The sequence below is a fragment of the Lithobates pipiens genome, unplaced genomic scaffold, assembly GCF_037356315.1.
Source record: "Lithobates pipiens isolate NorthernLeopardFrog02 unplaced genomic scaffold, aLitPip1_a1.2 Scaffold_3, whole genome shotgun sequence".
Taxonomy (NCBI): domain Eukaryota; kingdom Metazoa; phylum Chordata; class Amphibia; order Anura; family Ranidae; genus Lithobates; species Lithobates pipiens.
Window position 1 is genome coordinate 42,201,523 of NW_027507790.1, and position 18,520 is coordinate 42,220,042.

The 18,520-nt window shown below is 39.5% G+C and overlaps 1 protein-coding gene across 2 annotated transcripts in view; it reads right to left on the reverse strand.

Moving 5' to 3' along the window:
* GGT5 (gamma-glutamyltransferase 5) overlaps positions 1-18,520 on the reverse strand; it is a 93,633-nt gene that overhangs the window by 36,180 nt on the left and 38,933 nt on the right. Inside the window, exons 2-7 of one of the 2 annotated variants that reach the window (XM_077461554.1) lie at positions 10,327-10,457; positions 10,093-10,188; positions 6,364-6,415; positions 4,059-4,262; positions 3,625-3,782; positions 1,505-1,651 (exon numbers count right to left, since the gene is read on the reverse strand). In XM_077461554.1, the coding sequence (XP_077317680.1) occupies positions 1,505-1,651; positions 3,625-3,782; positions 4,059-4,262; positions 6,364-6,415; positions 10,093-10,188; positions 10,327-10,457 (788 nt within the window). The remainder of the gene's footprint in view (positions 1-1,504; positions 1,652-3,624; positions 3,783-4,058; positions 4,263-6,363; positions 6,416-10,092; positions 10,189-10,326; positions 10,458-18,520) is intronic. The other variant, XM_077461555.1, reaches the window with a different exon arrangement.

Sequence of the window (18,520 nt, forward strand, 5' to 3'; positions counted from 1 at the left end):
CCGCCGAATGACAGCGGCGGAGCTGCGAGACCCCACCGAAAAGATGGATGCGCCGGACTACAGGGCACAGCGGTGACATCGCTGGCTCCTGTGTCAGGTAAGTGACACATAATGAGCTACTATGCGATGCATAGTAGTCCATTATGCTTTGCCTTTGCAGGGAATGAAAGAGGAAGTAAACCCATCAGGGTTTACTTCCTCTTTAACCACTTTCAGACCGGACCAATTTGCTGGTCAAAGACCAGACCACTTTTTGCGATTCGGCACTGCGTCGCTTTAACTGACAATTGTGCGGTCGTGCGATGTAGCTCCCAAACAAAATTGACGTCCTTTTTTTCCCACAAATAGAGCTTTCTTTTGGTGGTATTTGATCACCCCTGCGGTTTTTATTTTTTGCGCTATAAACAAAAATAGAGCGACAATTTTGAAAAAAACGCATTATTTTTTACTTTTTGTTATAATAAATATCCCCCAAAAATATATAAAAAAACTTTTTTTTCCCTCAGTTTAGGCCGATACGTATTCTTCTACATATTTTTGGTAAAAAAAAACACAATAAGCGATTATTGATTGGTTTGCACAAAAGTTATAGCGTTTACAAAATAGGGATAGTTTTATAGCATTTTTATTAATAATTTTTTAATATTTTTTTTTTTTACTAGTAATGGCGGCGATCTGCGATTTTTATTGTGACTGCGACATTGTGGGGGACCCATCGGACATTTTTGACACATTTTTGGGACCATTGTCATTTATACAGTAATCACTGCTATATAAATGCAGTGATTCCTGTGTAAATGACACTGGCAGTGAAAGGGTTAACCAGTGGGTGGCAGTATAGGGGTTAAGTGTTCCTAGGGGTGTGTTACTAACTGTGGGGGGGTTGGGCTTTCATTTAGTGTACACTGATCTCTGCTCCAATCACATGGAGCAGAGATCAGCGTCACTAGTTGCTAGGCAGAATGGAAAAATGTTGTTTACACAGCATTTCCTCCATTCGGCCGCTCCGTGAGACGATCGCGGGGATGCCCGCGGCGATCGAGTCCGCGGGTCCCGCGACCGGACTCAGGGGGGTCCCGACCAGCGCGGGAGCGCGTCGCCGGCGGCGCGCTCCCGATGGCAGGGCGGCATCGAATATTGGACGTACCTGTACGCCAATATGCCTGCCCGTGCCATTCTGTCGACGTACATCGTCGTGCGCTGGTCGGGAAGTGGTTAAGATGTATTTACTTATATTTTTTGGAACCTGAAGGATATCATTTTTATTAGGTGTTGGGTCCCAATGTCACACCAGTTTTGTAATTAAAAATATATATTCAAATGCATTTGAAAGCGAAGAAAAGAGTCTCTCCTCATTAGTCAGTATTATGCTAAAACTGCGATCAAATCATACCTAAGCATCCACTGAAACTATACTTTTATGGGATTTTTTTCATAGTATATAAAAAACAAAACACAACTTGCAGGAGTTTATTTCCTGCCTAGATGAATATAATGTTTTTACCTTTTAGTATATTGAGAAGGAAGCTAATTAAAGCTCCTCCTGCTGGGGGTGGAGGAGAATACAAAGTGTAGGGTCCAAGAGAAAAGTTCAAAGGTCTTACGATTTCCACCTTGTAATTTTGTAAGTCTTCTGCAGTCAAAAAACTTCCTAATACAAACACATTATACTATGAATTAGTACGGTGCAAAAGAATATGGAGAAAAGACAATTATAGCTAAAGGAAATGAAACTAAAAGTAACTGAGACCAGACAAATTATTCACAATGGAGGAATTATGCAATTCATATTGAGAAAAATAAAAAGAATTCTAGTTAAAGAAAATCAAACTAAAAGTAAATGACAGCAGAAGAGCTACTAAAAAAATTATAGGATTATGCAATTAACCTTAGGTTGTCCTATATTACTACTAAGCATATCTTCTACTATAATGTACAAACTCTCTTAAGCTGGCAAGTAATTGTACTGAAAAAAATAGAAATGGGGGTACGCATGCTCATGCGCCAATAAGAGAGAAAAAAAAATCAACCTTTGTTGATTATGAAATATATAATGAAAAGGCAAAATAATGTATGCATATATACTTATAGGATGGAAAGCATATTGATTCTGTAGGAGAACAAAAGGTGGAAGTATAGGCCAATAGTACTAATCTGCTAATATTTTTAGCCTATCCCTATAATATAGGTGTATCAGATAGATGGTCACTATCTACAAGGAGTCCTCCCTCTCTCAAACAATTTAACTGGCCAATTACTGTGGTATGGTGTCTTGCATCCAAGCCACTTCTTGGTCCCAGTCAGAAAAATAAAATTCTCATATCTCCATTGTAACCTACTAGGCTTGACTGGTCAGTTACCATGGCATGGTGTCTTGTATCCAAGCCACTTGTTGGTCTCAGTGAAAAAAAGGTAATAATCATATATCCATTGTAACCTACTAGGCTATTTGCCTGACAAATTACCATAGTATGGTGTCATGCATCCAAGACACCAAGATTTGTTGGTCTCAGTCAAAAAAAACTCTCATAACTACATTGTAAACTGCTTGTTCACCATCCTAGTAAACCATGTGACACCCCAAAGTAAAAGTGAAAAATTAGGTGCAAAAAAACTTAACTCTACATGTTTTGCTCACTAAATGAGCTTTTCTCGGGAGTACCAAGTAGTTCACCAAATCAAAATAAAAAGGACAAACAAACATATAAGGTCCATGGTGGTGTAAGGAACTTGGCCAGGTTAGGTTGTCCTTTACCTTGGCTGAAATCTTAACTCTTTTATATTATTTGTTGATCTGTTTAAACTATGTAGAGTAATAACTGCTACAGGGGATTTACAAGTTCACTAGAGACATGGAAAAACTCCCTCATCCAAAAACCCATCATGTTTGGAGATAGCCCTCTTTTGTTACACTGAAGACATAAACATGGGTAGAAGTCTCAATAAGCTTACTAGCTGCGGTCAGTGCAGAGATCTAACTGGTTCCCTTTAATCCCTGTTTAAAGGTGAAAGCAGAAAAGCCCTTTTAAGAATATATGTAAAAGTGCCCACATGCCTTTCACTCCAGTTGTTTAGTAATCTGATATTTCAGTCAAAGCTTAAAAAAAAAATGTAATTATGCGCAAGCTTTTTTGGATCGCTTTTTTTGCAAATTTAAGTCAAAGACGTAAATGGGAAATTTTTCAATTTTTTTAGTTAGGTTACAGTATTTGTGGTATAATGATTGGCTTTTTTTCTGAATTGATCTGTTTATGGGATACAGGAGAAAGTGATTGAAGGAAAAATGATTTAAAACAATCTTTATTTTGATTGTATTTATGATCATACTTTGGAGCAAGCAGGAAAACAGTAATAAACACTTCTAAATATGATTGAACATTTGCTTTGAATCTAAAACCAAATTGATGCAAATTGATTTGTGTTTAGCCAGCTTAACATACTTAAAGGAGAGATCTCAGTTTTATAGAAAGTGAATCCTACCAACTCACTACACTGACATGATTGAAGTTTGAACCTCTTTGAAATACAACTGAATGTTCACAGAATGGTGTAATCCAATAATAAGAAGTACAAATCAGTCCACATAGTATTAGGTGAAAGATATATAACAAAAGGAGAGCAAACCCTCATTATGGAGGTCCTCTATCATCTTCTTTGAGATGGATCCATTGTAGAAGCTGTCAGCTCCTTCATCTGCCAACACACGAAGAGTATACCCTAGCTGGGTGAAGTTTATGGCCTGTCCTTCCGTTAGCACCTGTTTGTTCTCACACAACAGCTGACTGTAAAAAAATAGATGAATGTATGGGTCACCGAAGTTGACTGTTGTTTTAAGTCTATGTAACAAAAGAAATACCAGTATTAATAGGCTTCCCAAACTCATACACACCAAATCAAGAGCTGACTACTTCTCATGATTATAGTCAGCACTAGTATATTCTTTGGGAACCACTATTTCTCAAATCCACTAATACTGAAAAATGAATCTATCCATTTATATATCTGTCTATTTCAGTATACCAAACACTGTATATTTTCTCTTCATCCATTTTGCTTACCAAATCGAGTGTTTTTTAATTAACTTTTCAAAGAAAGACAGATATTTGCTCATAAGGCTTGAAACCCGAATTCCATTCGTCACTAGCTTAATTGTTGGTTCGAAGAGTGATTTCCATGGTAGTCGCCCATGTCGCTTATGTGCTGCCTCGTATCCTCTTAGCTCTCCAGGTACCCCAATCCATTGCACTCCTGTATAGGACAACCTGAGGTTAGGGGATACCAAGTCAGTTATTATTGTAACCGTTTATTTACCTACAGCCTACCTAAAGCTAACCTCCCTATTCATTTCCTAAAAAAGTTCTATCAATCATTCTGTCAGCTTATTTGCCACAAGACATTTGGCTCTCCTTTAAAAGCTCACTGCAATTCTTCCGTGTCTCTTCAACCTGATCTCTGAAGTTTTGCCCTTACATATTTACTTTAGTCATAAAAGTGAAACTGGTGATTTGAAAGCTTTACTCCAATGATCTGACTATAATACACCTATCTGACACACCTACCCCAATTTTTTTATATTGCATATGCATCTCATAGACTTTGACTGCAGAACCAAAGTTTCTATTTGGAGTTCGATGAAAAAACATAATCATTGGGCATATCTATGCTATATCTGTACAAACACCAATGAAAGCTGGTGGGGTTTGTGTTCTTACCAGCCAGGCAGACTCTAGCTAGAACTTGGAGTGTCCATCAATAAACTTCGAGGTTAAGCAATGATTTGGCATTGGTGGAAGATTAATCAAAGCAGTGGAAACTGCAGTTCAAAATGTTTCTAAAATTTAAAATAATGCATCTAGAAAAAAACGAAAATCCCTTTGAGAGAGTACAACATTGAGGGTACAGTGTTAGCCAGCACTACAGAAGAAAAATATTTGGGGGTACTCATTTCAGACCGGCCACATTCACTTGAATGACTCGTGTTCAGCAGCGGTACTGCCTGCCTAATGCAACAGGGGGATCATTTTTTCCGCAACCAACTTGATAATGACCTCATGACTAATCTGACTGCCTAAATAATTTTTTTCATTTACCAATGTGTGAGAAAAGTTAATCTACAGTCTGCAACCACAAACGGGTTAATCTGTACAAAGAAATTACATTCCTCAACTTCTCTGTTTCTGCTGAATGTTCCCCTAAATCTAGACAACATATGTATTACTACATTGTACTAGTTCCCTTACTGAACGCAAACCCTGAACATTTTTAACTTAGTGTTACAACACAACCAGTACATAACTGTTTCTCTAATTAGTCCATGTGTTTCACAGGCAAGTGGTTATGTCTTCCCTGAAACAAGATACTTATTTTCTATTTCTATATTTTTCTATTTTTTTTTTTCTATTTTAGGTATTTATAGTAGGAAATATTTGGACTTTGAATTAATCTGAATATTTATAATAGTTAAAGCGGAGTTCCACCCATATAAAAATCAGCAGCTACAAGTCAGTAGCTACAGGTGTAGCTGCTGACTTTTAATAATCAGACACTCATCTGTCCAACGATGTGGGCAAACGAAGCTCCGTTCCTCCCCCCTTGTCTCCTCAACTCTGGCATTGTGACTGTGGGCACTCAGCTGTGGCTTCACAGCCGGGCATGCACTGCACATGTGCGAGCCACGCTGCATGCTGTGATTGGCTGGGCAATCTTCTGGGACATGTCACAGATTGCACGGAGGGAGGGGGAGAGAGGTGAACCTCCTTCCAGGAGCAGTGGGAGCTGGATGCCCCAAAAAAAAATGATATGCCAAATGTGGCCACTTTCACTTAAAGCAGAAGTTCAATTTTTGGGTGAAACTCTGCTTTAAGCCTTACTTCTCAGCCATTACTTATATTTAGACTATTTATATGTATTTTGTGCCTATTTATCAGGCTGTAAGGCTATAAGCCCTGCTTAAGCTCATTGCTTATAACAGACATGTTGACCACTAAATTTTTCAATCAACTTTTATTGAAAGCGCTGGTTGGAAAATCCTAAGCTGAAGAGAATACAATGCCAGCTGTCAGAATACAAAAATCTCTAGTGGGTGATTTGTCTATCCAAACTGTTTAGCATGGAAGGAGGAATCTGTTAGATCTTTTAGGCTGACGCAAAGAAATCTATAAGTACAGTATGCGGCCAGCCTTATTTTCTGCAGTATCCTGATGAGAGTGTAAGTCCAAATTCAGATAACAGATAAGTTAGCCTCCGTGTGAGGCTTAATGCGCTAGTAAACCCCTTTTCTCTCTAAAAAAAAGGACAACCATGTAAGAAAATGGCATATTGTGCTAGTATGCATCGGATACTAGCACATTATTAAATACTTACCTTAGAATGAAGCCTTCCAGCGGCGTGCTGTCACTGCTGACAGGACTTCCATCTTCCAAAGGAACAGAATAGAAAATAAAAGAATAGACTAGAAATAATAGAAAAGAATAGAGTGAAACAGAACAAAATAGAATAGAAAATAAAAGAATATCGAAAATAAAGGACTAGAATAGAATAGAATAAAATAAAAAAAGAATAAAATAGAATATAACCATCTTCTGAAATTCATATTTCCAGTAGAATACATTTGAATTCAATAGAATAGAATAGAATAAAAAAAAACCTATAGAATAAAATGAAATAGAAAGAACCTTCTTCCAAATTTCAAATTTAGAATAGAATGAATTCGAACAGAAAAGAATAGAAAATAAAATATAATAGAAAAGAACAGAAAAGAAAAAACAATAGAATACAATACAATATAATAGACTATAATCATTTCCCAAAATCTGAATAAAATAGAAAAGAATAAATTAGAATAGAATATAATGGAAAAGAATAGAAAAAACATGAGATTATAATAGAATAAAATAGAAAGAATATAATAATGTTCTGAAATTCAAGTTTCAAATAGAATAGAAAATGATAGAATTGAAATTAAAATAATAATAGAATAGAAAGGAATAGAGTAAAACAGAACAAAATAAAATTTAGAATAAAAGAACAGAATAAAATAGAATAGAAAGTAAAGGAACAGAATAGAATAGAATAAAATAGAAAGAATAACCATTTTCTGACATTCAAATTTCAAGTAGAATCTATTTGAATAAGAAAAGAAAATAACCCTCTTCTGAAATTCGTATAGAATAAAAAAGAATAGAATAGAATAGAATAAAAAAAACAATAAAATAGAATAAAATAAAAAAAAAGAAGGAATATAACAATTTCCCAAAATTAAAATTGAATAGAATATAAAAAAACAATAGAATAAAATAAAATATGACCATCCTCTGAATTTCGAAATTAGAATACAATCAATTTGAATAGAATAGAATAGAAATTAATAGAATAGAAAATAATAGATTAGAATAGAAAATAAAAGAATAGAATAGAAAATAAAATATAATGGAATGAAACGATAGAATAGAATAAAATAGAAATAGAATAAAATAGAAAGAATAACCATCCTCTGAAATTCGAATTTAGAATAATATAAATTTGCATGGAATATAATGTAAAATAATAGAATATAATAGAAAATAACAGAATAGAAAAGAATGGAATTTAATAAAATAGAATGACTACAACAATATAACCATCTTTCGAAATTCAAATTTTTCAAATTTGAATAGAAAAAAAGAATAGAATAGAAAAGAATATAAAAAAAAACAATAGAATGGAATTTGAATTTGGAAGAGTCAAATCGATTTGAATTTGAATAAACAAGAATTAAACTTAAACTTAACTAAACAATTTTATGTAAATAGAGAATACAAACAAAATCATTTTTTTTTTTGTTCTGCTCATGTCTAGAGTCAAGGCCTTAAAAAGGTTCTGCCTGAGACAATATGGGTGCTAGAGTCATATGAGGTGGCAGCATCAAAAGGGATAGCTTCCCCAGTGACCCAAGAAATCATAGAGGAACCATGTCCCTCTTGACTTACTCTCCACCTACAGTGCTGCTGCAGAAGAGCACCACCTGCTGTGGAGACAGTAGATTGTACCTGTTTACATTTTGAGCATGGCTTCACAGAGAACCAAACCCATTCACAGTTTGCAAACGCAGCAAACAAATGCAGCAGAATCCTTTTGTAGGGTTTAACAGATGTGAGCGGCTAGTGGTGGGCGCTGAGCCCGTACACTTCAATGACAGGTTGTCAGCGTTTGCAGCTGTTTGTGGCTGTTTGTATAGTCAGCAATTACAGTACTTGCAGTGAATGCTGCTGGATGCACTTTGTTTAGATTGAGGGCTTTTCTCTTTGAAGGCTGATCCTATTCTGTACCCTTCGTGCACTTGTTTGTGCTGCGATTTTACAATTAACTTTTTATCTACTAAGCACCACAGTGCAGAGCTCGGTAAAAAAAAAAAAAAAAAAAAAAGTGAACAAATATGCCTCTTTTGGTATGTTTTGACCTTTTCTCCTGGGTTTATCCTAGACATATGGCTTATCTATACTGCAACTATAGTATTCAACTGACTATAGTATTCAATTATCTGGATATGTCACCTACTTCCACAGATTTTAAAAAATCTACCGGATTTTTCGACCGGACTCGAGTCCGTCGGAAAGATTTGAAGTAAGTTTTATTTCTAGGTCCGTCAGACTTTTGGGAAGAAAAAGTCAGCTGGAGCCCACATGCGATCGAATTGTCCGACGAATTCCAGTCCGCCGGACCAAGTCCGTCGAAAAGTCCGGTCGTGTGTATGCATAAGCCACTGGTTAGTATACTTCAGCTGAGTCAAACTGTTGTAATTTGCTGGCAATTAGAAAGCTAGAGGTATCCTTGCAGCCTAACATTAAGCACTAAACAACCTGCCAGGTAACTATGGAGGTATTGTGATCGAAAAATTGCTGACTCTTGAACATGTAACATATCTCAAAGATCCATTGTCTATTGAAATAGCACTGATCCCGAAAATCCTTCTATAGTCATAAAAACGTGTGCTGGACATCTCAACACCCCAGAACGCCTGTGGACCATGGATCCCAGAGTTGTTCTTTAATCATCAGAACCTATGAACACCCCATCAACATATACCACATCATAGTGGAGGTTTCTTTGACTCAGTTATTAACACCCCACAGGAAGTACACAAGTGGTTTCAATCCTTTTGGGTTGATCAATGGGTCCTCTTTACTTTTCTTATTTCTTTTTTCTTTGTATTGTCTAATTAATTTGTATTGTTTTTGATGTGTATTTGTATATCGTGAATTGTGAATTATTAAAATTTTGATATAATTTTTTATATGTGCCAGTCCTTTTTTCCATTTTTCAAATCTATAAATAGGATGTGGCACGTTTGTTATTTAGGGTGTCCTGATTGCCATCAAAGGGCCTAGCAATCAATCTCTTTTACCTACTTCCACAGATCAAAGGCACCTTCATCCCAGAAAAGTATAATTTTTGAAGAAATAGGGATTTTAATGGTGCCAAAACACATGGATTTTTATGAAATAATTTTTATTAGAATCAAAATGTAAAAGAACATAGGGCATACAGTTGCTCCCACAAGAACATTTCATCGAGAGATTGTTTACATACATACGTAACATGCACATATACAAACTATGTCAATCACAGTGCTTGTTGCTCAACATGTTTACATTTTTGTGCTTCTTCATGTTTACTTTGCTTCCCATACCTTTGTGGAGAAATATCTGACACCAGCTTGAAAGCTACACTGGCCTTGGCATGCTCTGCCTACGATCTAGTGCCACCATTGGTGCTGGTCCTCCTCTTTATGCTAACCATTAAGACTCCTAGTAGTGCTCATTAGAGTGATTGCTACATATACATATGTTACACATGCTTTACAGCTCCTGAAGAAGCAGAAAAACGAAACACGTCAAGCATCAAGCACTGTGATTGACATAGTATTTGTATATGTGCATATTACATATGTAAACAATCTCTCTATGAAATGTTCTTATGGCAGAAACTGTATGCCCTATGTTCTTTAAAATGTTGATTCTAATTAAAAATGATTTTATTAAAAATCATGTGTTTTGGTACCCTTAAAATCCCTACCTATATTTCTTCAAAATATTGTATGACTATAGTACTTACCTGGTTTCACAAACCCAGGGTTGAAGCACTGCTCAGTGAGATTGGGTGGAGACCTGCTAGGCACAGTTTCTCGTGCATTGATGACCTCCATTTCTCCTGCAGAGAAGAATATATATACAGAAGAATATACAGTGTAATTATGAGTTGTCTTCAATTTTTATACCATTAAAATAATATGACACTTATTTGTTGGCATTAACAAAGCTTCAAACTACATTAGTGGTTGATACCTACCCGTTGAGGCATTATAAATAGTGAAAATGACACCACCTCCCAGACCCATGCTCTGTGGATGTATTACTGTGGTACAAATTAGGGCAGCTATAGCACTGTCCACAGCTGAGCCCCCTTGCTTCAGGATGTCCCTAAAAGAAACAAAGACATTTTTTTGAAAATAAACTAACAAGGAACCTGATTGTTTCAAGTCTGTCACAAGCTGTTCTCTTACACTTCACACTCCATTGTACAGTTTGAACACCTGGGAACTTTTAGGACTTCATGAGTCTAAAATTGCTAAGGGGCAACTCAATTTTGTCAATGGAGACAGTGAGTATGCAGCAACAGGTGTACAGACCTGGGTGTGCACTTTGTGTGTACACCCGCTCCTCCTTCATTGACCAGGATATGCCGTCTGCACACATCTCCACACTGCATGGAACTGATAACCAAATGACACTTCATAACGTAGAAGCCAATGCACCCGTGTGAACAAGCCCTTTGAGAACCCAACTAATGGACATTTGTATCAGCCAATGGTAATTGTCTACATCAAAAAGGACCCTTCCACCCTGCAGTTCAAAATAAATAATACATGGGGTCCCCAATCGTTAGGTGACTCCAACTTTTACATTAGTTTTGAGTGGTATTAAACCCAAAACCAAATATGTAATTTATTACACTTTACCAAATCATTAAATCTGGTGGATGCATTCATTTTCTGTTTTTAGGCTTGGTTTTCCCCTCTGGTTTCACCTGGTGATCTGGTCAGTAACACATTTTCTGTTGTAGCGCTACCACCATAGGAGCCGCTGCTGAATAGGGATCCCCTACCCTGCATAGACAGTTTGTTTTGTTTATTAGGGGTATTCAACTTGGATGGGGACAGGGATATTATGGGATGCCCACTTGACTCGTCAGTAAAAGGAACTCTTCAGGGACACAACTATATACAGTCTATACATACACTCCTCTTCTGCCTCCTGCACAAATCTTGCTTGCAGAAATACTCAGGCTCAGCTGGAACACTGTTTAGGTGGGATCTGACAGGGCACTCTGTCAGAGCCAGCAAAAGCCCATTACATGCAGGGACCGCGGGTCCCTTTGGTGTGTAGAAAAGTCCCAGTATCCAGCTACCTTCCTGTGGCTACTGATCCCAGCACCACATCTTTAGGCACTGCCAGCCTACCTTGCTGCAGCTGCCCTTTTCACTAGCCCTCCTGGCTAATCTTTCACAGTCCTCCCAGACTGAGCTTTACAACCATCTCAGACTGCCATGCCTCAGTCCCCTTTTTAGGCTGTCTCTCAGTCCTCCCCGACTGTCTCATTCACCAGCCACCGCTTTCTTCTCCCTGGAGATCTCCTGGACGTGCTCGCTGGCTCCTGCTGTCCTTACACCTGCTCCCTTGCCACTGGACAGGACTCCGTGTGTTATGAGAGAATACCCTTTGCACCCGAGCCCCAGTCCTGAGGTCACACCCTGGTCAGAGGGCCACCCTCAAGGGCCTCCGATAGCCTCCTCAGCACTCCATCTCCAGCTTCCACCTGGACTCCACTGCCCCTGCTGGCCTGACCCTGAGTATTTAAAAGGTCCCTTCTCCTGCCAGCCCATTTGACCAGGAATTGGTTTGGGCCCTCATCAATACTCCGGGCAGCTCCTGGAAGTTTCTGCAAAGTTCCAGCAAATAGGGCAAGGGATCAGAGATGCTGCCCGATGAGTCATTCCAGCCTTCCTGAATAACTTACCCTGACCCAGATTCAAACACATAAGCTTGGCTGCTAGCCAAACCTAACAATTTACCTACACTACAGAAAAAAAAACACACTAAGCTACAGGGTACTACACTGTATTAGGATGTCTATAATCTGGATAAAGGAGCATCAGAGACACCTGGGGGGGAGAGAATGGTTAGATTCACTAGCCAGAGTATGAAGAGTGGGTTTAACACCACTTTAAGGGAGTGCAGAGTTTTTTTTATTATCTCCCACTACTGGATTGACAGCATTGCCTCTGTTGCTGAAACCTCCCAATGTGAACTGCAGTGTCTGGGAGGAGGAGCACATGAGACACAAGTAAAGGAAGATTTGGCTCAGTCAGTGAAGGTAAAGGAAGTTTAAAGGGGGTCAGGTGTTTTCTTTTTATCTCCTATTCGCCTAAAGCCCCATACACATGGGCCGAATATTGTCCGGTATCGGCCAGTTCAATAGAAACCAGACGACATTCGGCCCGTGTGTACAACAGAAGCTGGCTGAAAGTCTGGTGTCTGTCGAAGGGGCATCACTGAAAAAGGTCCACCGATTGGCATCCGATTATTGGCTGATAGTGCTGAGTGGTGTGTTCTGGCAGTCCCCCTGTCAGAGCACAATAGCTCAGCGGGGGGAGATCACTGTATTAACATTGGATTGATAGTACAGCGGCTCCTCACAAGCTCTTCAGTTTCCTTTTCATTCAGCCCACTGGGTTGAATGGGTTGAATGAAAATAAATTCTAGTGTGTATTAGACTTAAAGTGATACTAAACCAGTGTTTCTCAACTCCAGTCCTCAAGGCGCCCCGACAGGTCATGTTTTCAGGATTTCCCTCAGATGAAACGGCTGTGGTAATTTACTAAGGCGGTGAAACTGACCAAATCACCTGTGCAAAATAATGGAAATCCTGAAAACATGACCTGTTGGGGCCTGGAGTTGAGAAACACTGTACTAAACCCACAACAGTAAAATCAGTCTGAATATGCAGTAAAGTGCGCTTGTTATACTCACTGTGGAACCTAGGGGGTTAATCCTTCACATTGTGTAAAAAGGCTGTTTGATACTGTCTTCTCTGATCCTTCCTTTCTTTTATTGACCCTAATCCATCTGCCGATAGTATAGAGCAGTGATGGCGAACCTTGGCACCCCAGATGTTTTGGAACTACATTTCCCATGATGCTCATGCACTCTGCAGTGTAGGTGAGCATTATGGGAAATGTAGTTCCAAAACATCTGGGGTGCCAAGGTTCGCCATCACTGGTATAGAGCCTTGGAAACACTCTGCACATGCTCTGTTTGGTATATTGCTAGAGAGTTCTTTCTTTTTCTGGCAGGGTGCATGTGATCAGCACTGTCCAGACAGAGGGTTAGGGGTCATGAAGCCTCATAGAACAGTCAGAGGGCAATGAAAACTCCTCCTACAAGTTTTAACCAGACACTGATAGAAGTCCCAAGACTGTTATATACTGCTCAGTGGCGCATCACCCATGTGTGCAGGGTTTTCACTGCACACAGGCCCCCGGGGGGGGGGGGGGGCACTGTGAACCAGCCTGCACACATGGATGGTCTCCTGGTTCAGAGCTGGGGATGATCGGGGGTGGGAGGGACAGCTGTAAGCAAAGATTTTCCTGCATGGCTGAAAAGCCATCAAGGGAGATCTTTGCTTACAGCTGTCTCTTTTACTGCACCGATCATCCCTGGCTGTTCCTGGTGTCCTCCTCCTCTGGCCCCCCTCTGTGTCCTCCTCCTCCACTTCCGGTGTGCTCCTTTGGCCCTGTGTCCTTCTCCGCCAGCTCCCTGTCATCCTCCTCCACCCCCCTCATCCCCCGCAGCTCCCCCCTCTCCTACCGGCTGCTTGGGGGATGTGTCAGGATAGAGAGCAGTGGAAGGGGCTGGTAAATATGTAATTTACTGACCCCTTCCTTTTCTGAATTGGACACAGTGAGAGATCGTTATCGTGTATTATGATGAAACTGAGTATAGTAAACTGTTTACTCTGCTTCAGTTTATGAATGAACAGGAGCCGCTGTCTCCTGTTAATTAATTTTCAATGCTGAGGTTGCAGAGAAAATGACTGGGGAATCTCTGTCCTCAGTCTCTTTCTCTGTCTCAAAGGGGAGATGTCAGGGGTCGGTTTAGGCCCCTGATATCACACTAAAGCCCACAAACAGGGCTGATATAAAAAAATGCAATATATATAAAAAAATAAAATTGCAAAAAATATATAAAATAAAAAACTACTGACACCACTCCCCCCTGCCCTACCCACACTGTTCACTGCCCCAATCCCCTCCCCCAAAAAAACATTGTAAAACACTATTCTACTGACACTGCCCAATGCCCTACTGACACTGTCTACTGCCCCATACACCCCACCCTGCCCTCCACCCCCTTCCCCAGAAGCACTGTGAAAAAAATAATAATAAACAACAACATTTTAAAAGATAATAGATACAATAATATAAACAAAAAACTACTGACACCGTCCACTGCCCTACTGACACTGCCTACTACCCCCACCCCCTATCATTGTGGGGAAAAAATACAAAAATAAATTGTAAAAAATAATTTAAAAAAAAATTGTAAAAAAATAAAGAAAATTCTGACATGGTCCATTGCTCTACTAACACTGTTCACTGGCCCCCAAAAAGCATTTTGAAAAAATGAAAAAAAATATACTAAAAAATGTAATTGTAAAAAAAAAAAACACAAAAAAATGTAATTGTAAAAAAAAAAATAACATAAAAAAAAACACTGACACTGTCCCCTGCCCTACTGACACCCTTCTGCACATGCTACCCACCGCTGTAAACTCTGCACTCCGCACCTGCATAATATACCCACCTACATAACTTCTGCACTCCTCTCCTGCACATGCTACCCACCTTCATACACTCCGCACTCCTCTTCTGCACATAATACCCACCTCCATACACTCCATACACCTCTCTTGCACATAATTATTATTATTATTATGCAGGATTTATATGGCGTCAACAGTTTGCACAGCGTTTACAACATGAGGGCAGACAGTACACTTACAATACAAATCAATACAGGAGGGATTAGAGGGCCCTGCTCGTTAGAGTTTACAATCTAGAAGGGAGGGGCATAATACCCATCTCCATACACTCCACACGCCTCTCCTGCACATACTACCCATCACTGTACACTCCGCACTGTACATTCCCTATTTAACATTACTGCATTCTGCACTATGAAAGCCATCTCAGATTCTATAAAACCACACCCCCTTTAACCACTTACAGACCGGAAGATTTTCCCCCTTAATGATCATGCCATTTTTTGCGATATGGCACTGCGGCACTGCGGCAACTGACAATCGTGCAGTTGTGCGACGCTGTACCCAAACAAAAATGTCCTTTTTTCTCCACAAATAGAGCTTTCTTTTGGTGGTATTTGATCACCTCTGCAGTTTTTATTTTTTGCACTATAAACAAAAAAAAAAGCAACAATTTTGAAAAAAAAACAATATTTTTTCTTTTTGTTATAATAAATATCCCCCAAATTTTTTTTAAAAAATTTCTTCATCAGTTTAGGCCAATATGTATTCAGACTTTTGGTATAAAAAAAAAATCGCAATAAGCATATATATTGATTGGTTTGCACAAAAGTTATAGCGTCTACAAAATAGGGGATATATTTATGGCATTTTTATTATTATCTTTTTTTTTTTTTTAATGATCTGCAATTTTTAGCTGGGCTGCAACATTGCGGCAGACAGATTGGACACTTTTTTGGGACCAGTGACATTTATACAGCGATCAGATCTAAAAATAACCACTGCTAACTGTATAAATATCACTGGCAGGAAAGGGGTTAAGACTAGGGGGCAATCAAGAGGTTAAGTGTGTTCCCTGGTAGTGTTTCTAACTGTATGGGGATACAGAGTTAGCTCTCTCTGAGGACAGCAGCCGCCTTATCATACCACCATCCCCTCCTTTGGACTGACGAAACACCCACAGATTGTATGTTATTGATCCATCTTTATGTCCAATCACTAAGTTTTTTGCGCTAACAGTAAATTGTTACCATTGTTCTACCTGTATGGGGGCTGGGCTGACTGGAGGAGGAGAAAGATCACTGTTCCTAATCACTAGGAACAGCAGCTCTCTCTCTAACACCCCTGTCAGAACAGGGATCTGTCTGTTTACACAGATAGATCCCCGTTCCAGCTCTCATTCCCACAATCGCGGGTGACCAGAGGACATCGCAGCCTCCGTCCGCGCGCATTGGGTCCCCCGCCGTACAGCAGGCATGAGCGTGCCTGTTACGGCTCCTTAAAGGAGCCGACGTACACATAAGGCGATTTGCGGGAACGTACCAACCTGCCACCGCATAATGATGGCGCCTGGTTGGCAAGCAGTTATCCACACCCAATATTTTTGCGCAATTTAGGCCACATCCACATTTTGCCGTGCGCAGTTTTTTTTTTTTAGTCAATGCCTAGGGACCACTATTTATCTTGCACATGGACGCACTCATTTCATGATACGCCCCTGATACTGCTGATGAGAAAAGGTATTTAGCAATTTACATTTACTATGCTAAAATAATTGCATTTCTATTTTCTGTGTAATGTGGGAGACCAGATATAGTGAATGCAGGGTCCTGGGTTTAGGAAGACTTTAAGGATCAGCTATGCTATAAATGTTCTCCCCTCATTATGTAAGACACGCTGATTTGCTGCTTAGGTACCAACCACTGCAAATTAGGTTTTTGCGAGCTGTGCTGAAAGATCAGGGAAGTAGGGTGGCACAGGAAAGGTGGATAGAAGTTCCTAGCAGTGTCTGCTATCAACTAAACCGATTACTTTGTCTAGTTCAGGCAAAGTATAGCTTCCCTTTACCCAGAAAGAGGAACTAATGACAACACTTTCTGCAAGCCCAAGCAGATATCAGTAAACTAAAATAGCAATAAACGTTGTCAATGAAATAGAGGAAACCAACATGACCACTAGGCTTACATAAAGCCTCATAATGCCTTGGGGCGGGTGAGAGGCTGATGCAGACTCTCAGCTTATATCCGGTATTAGATCACCAGGGGCTGATATCTTTAATGGATTTGAGATTATTTAATCACTGCTAAGGAGACATGGATTACAATATACAAAATCAAACCAAAAGTGATAAAAAGGATTAAAAAGAATTCAGTAGCTAAGATACGTCATTCTTTCAATATTTGTCATAAAATAAAAACTAATGAAGAAATATATACATTTGCATGGCCATACTGTAAATATGTGGACCTATATTACCCTGTTTTTGTCCTCAAATGGGTTTTTCTGATAGCCCTAACAACTGGAGAAATTCGTTGACAGCATATGACTCACATGTTCTCTCTAGGAGGAAAAAGGAAGGAAATCCCAGCATCTTTAGGAAATATTTTTTTAGTAATTGATGCTAAAGTCTAAATACATTTTTTTGACAGAATTATGGTTGAAAAAAATAAAAAGTGCTGCCAAACCTAATTAAAAGCACATCTGCACAACAAATTCTTTTCGAGTCTGTCACGCTTCATACAGGCGGTCGGACATTCCGACCACAAAATCCATCTGATTTTTTCACACAGATTTTGGCCAAACTTGTGTTGCATACACGCGGCCACACAAAGTTGTCGGAAAATCCAATCGTTTTGAACGAGGTGACATCAAACACGTACGTTGGGACTATAAACAGGCCAGTAGCCAATTAGCTTTTGTCTCTTAGTTTATTCTGAGCATGCGTGGCACTTTGTCCGTTGGAATTGTCTACACACGATTGGAATTTATGCGATCGGATTTTGTTGTCAGAAAATTTTAGATCCTGCTCTCAAACTTTGTGAATCGGAAAATCTGACGGAAAAAGTCTGATCGAGCCGACACACACAGTCGGATTTTCCGACAACATGATCGCACATTTTCCATCGGAGAATCCGACCGTGTGTATGGGGCATTAGTGAAGCATAGGTGCGCGCAGCCTATTGTATTACAGTGTGCACCCTAAAGCTGAAGCACACATGTATGTCTACATATACCTATATGGCGTCAGCAGGGAGATTAATCTCCCAGCCGGCACAGTGAAAGAGAAATGTGTAAGCCAGTGCATGGGGTGATTAGGGTGGGCCCAAGAACATCTGGCACACCATGTGCACACGTGAAGTCTACCTAGTGAAGCTTCCTGTACTGTGGTAATAACCCTAAATACTCAAAATGGTTGTTACTTTTATGTAGGCTGCGTCTGCTTGCAATTCGGTGACATGAAAAATGTTGCAGGGGACGTGGCTATCAACTTTGTCACTGCTAATTCAAAAGTCTGTATCCTGTCAATTATCACCTGGCCACACCAATGCTGCTCAATTCTTACTGGATTGACAGCACTGCCTCTGTTGCTGAAACCTCCTACTGAGAGCTGCAATGTCTGGGAGGGGGAGCATGTGAGACATAAGTAAGGAAGATTTGGCTC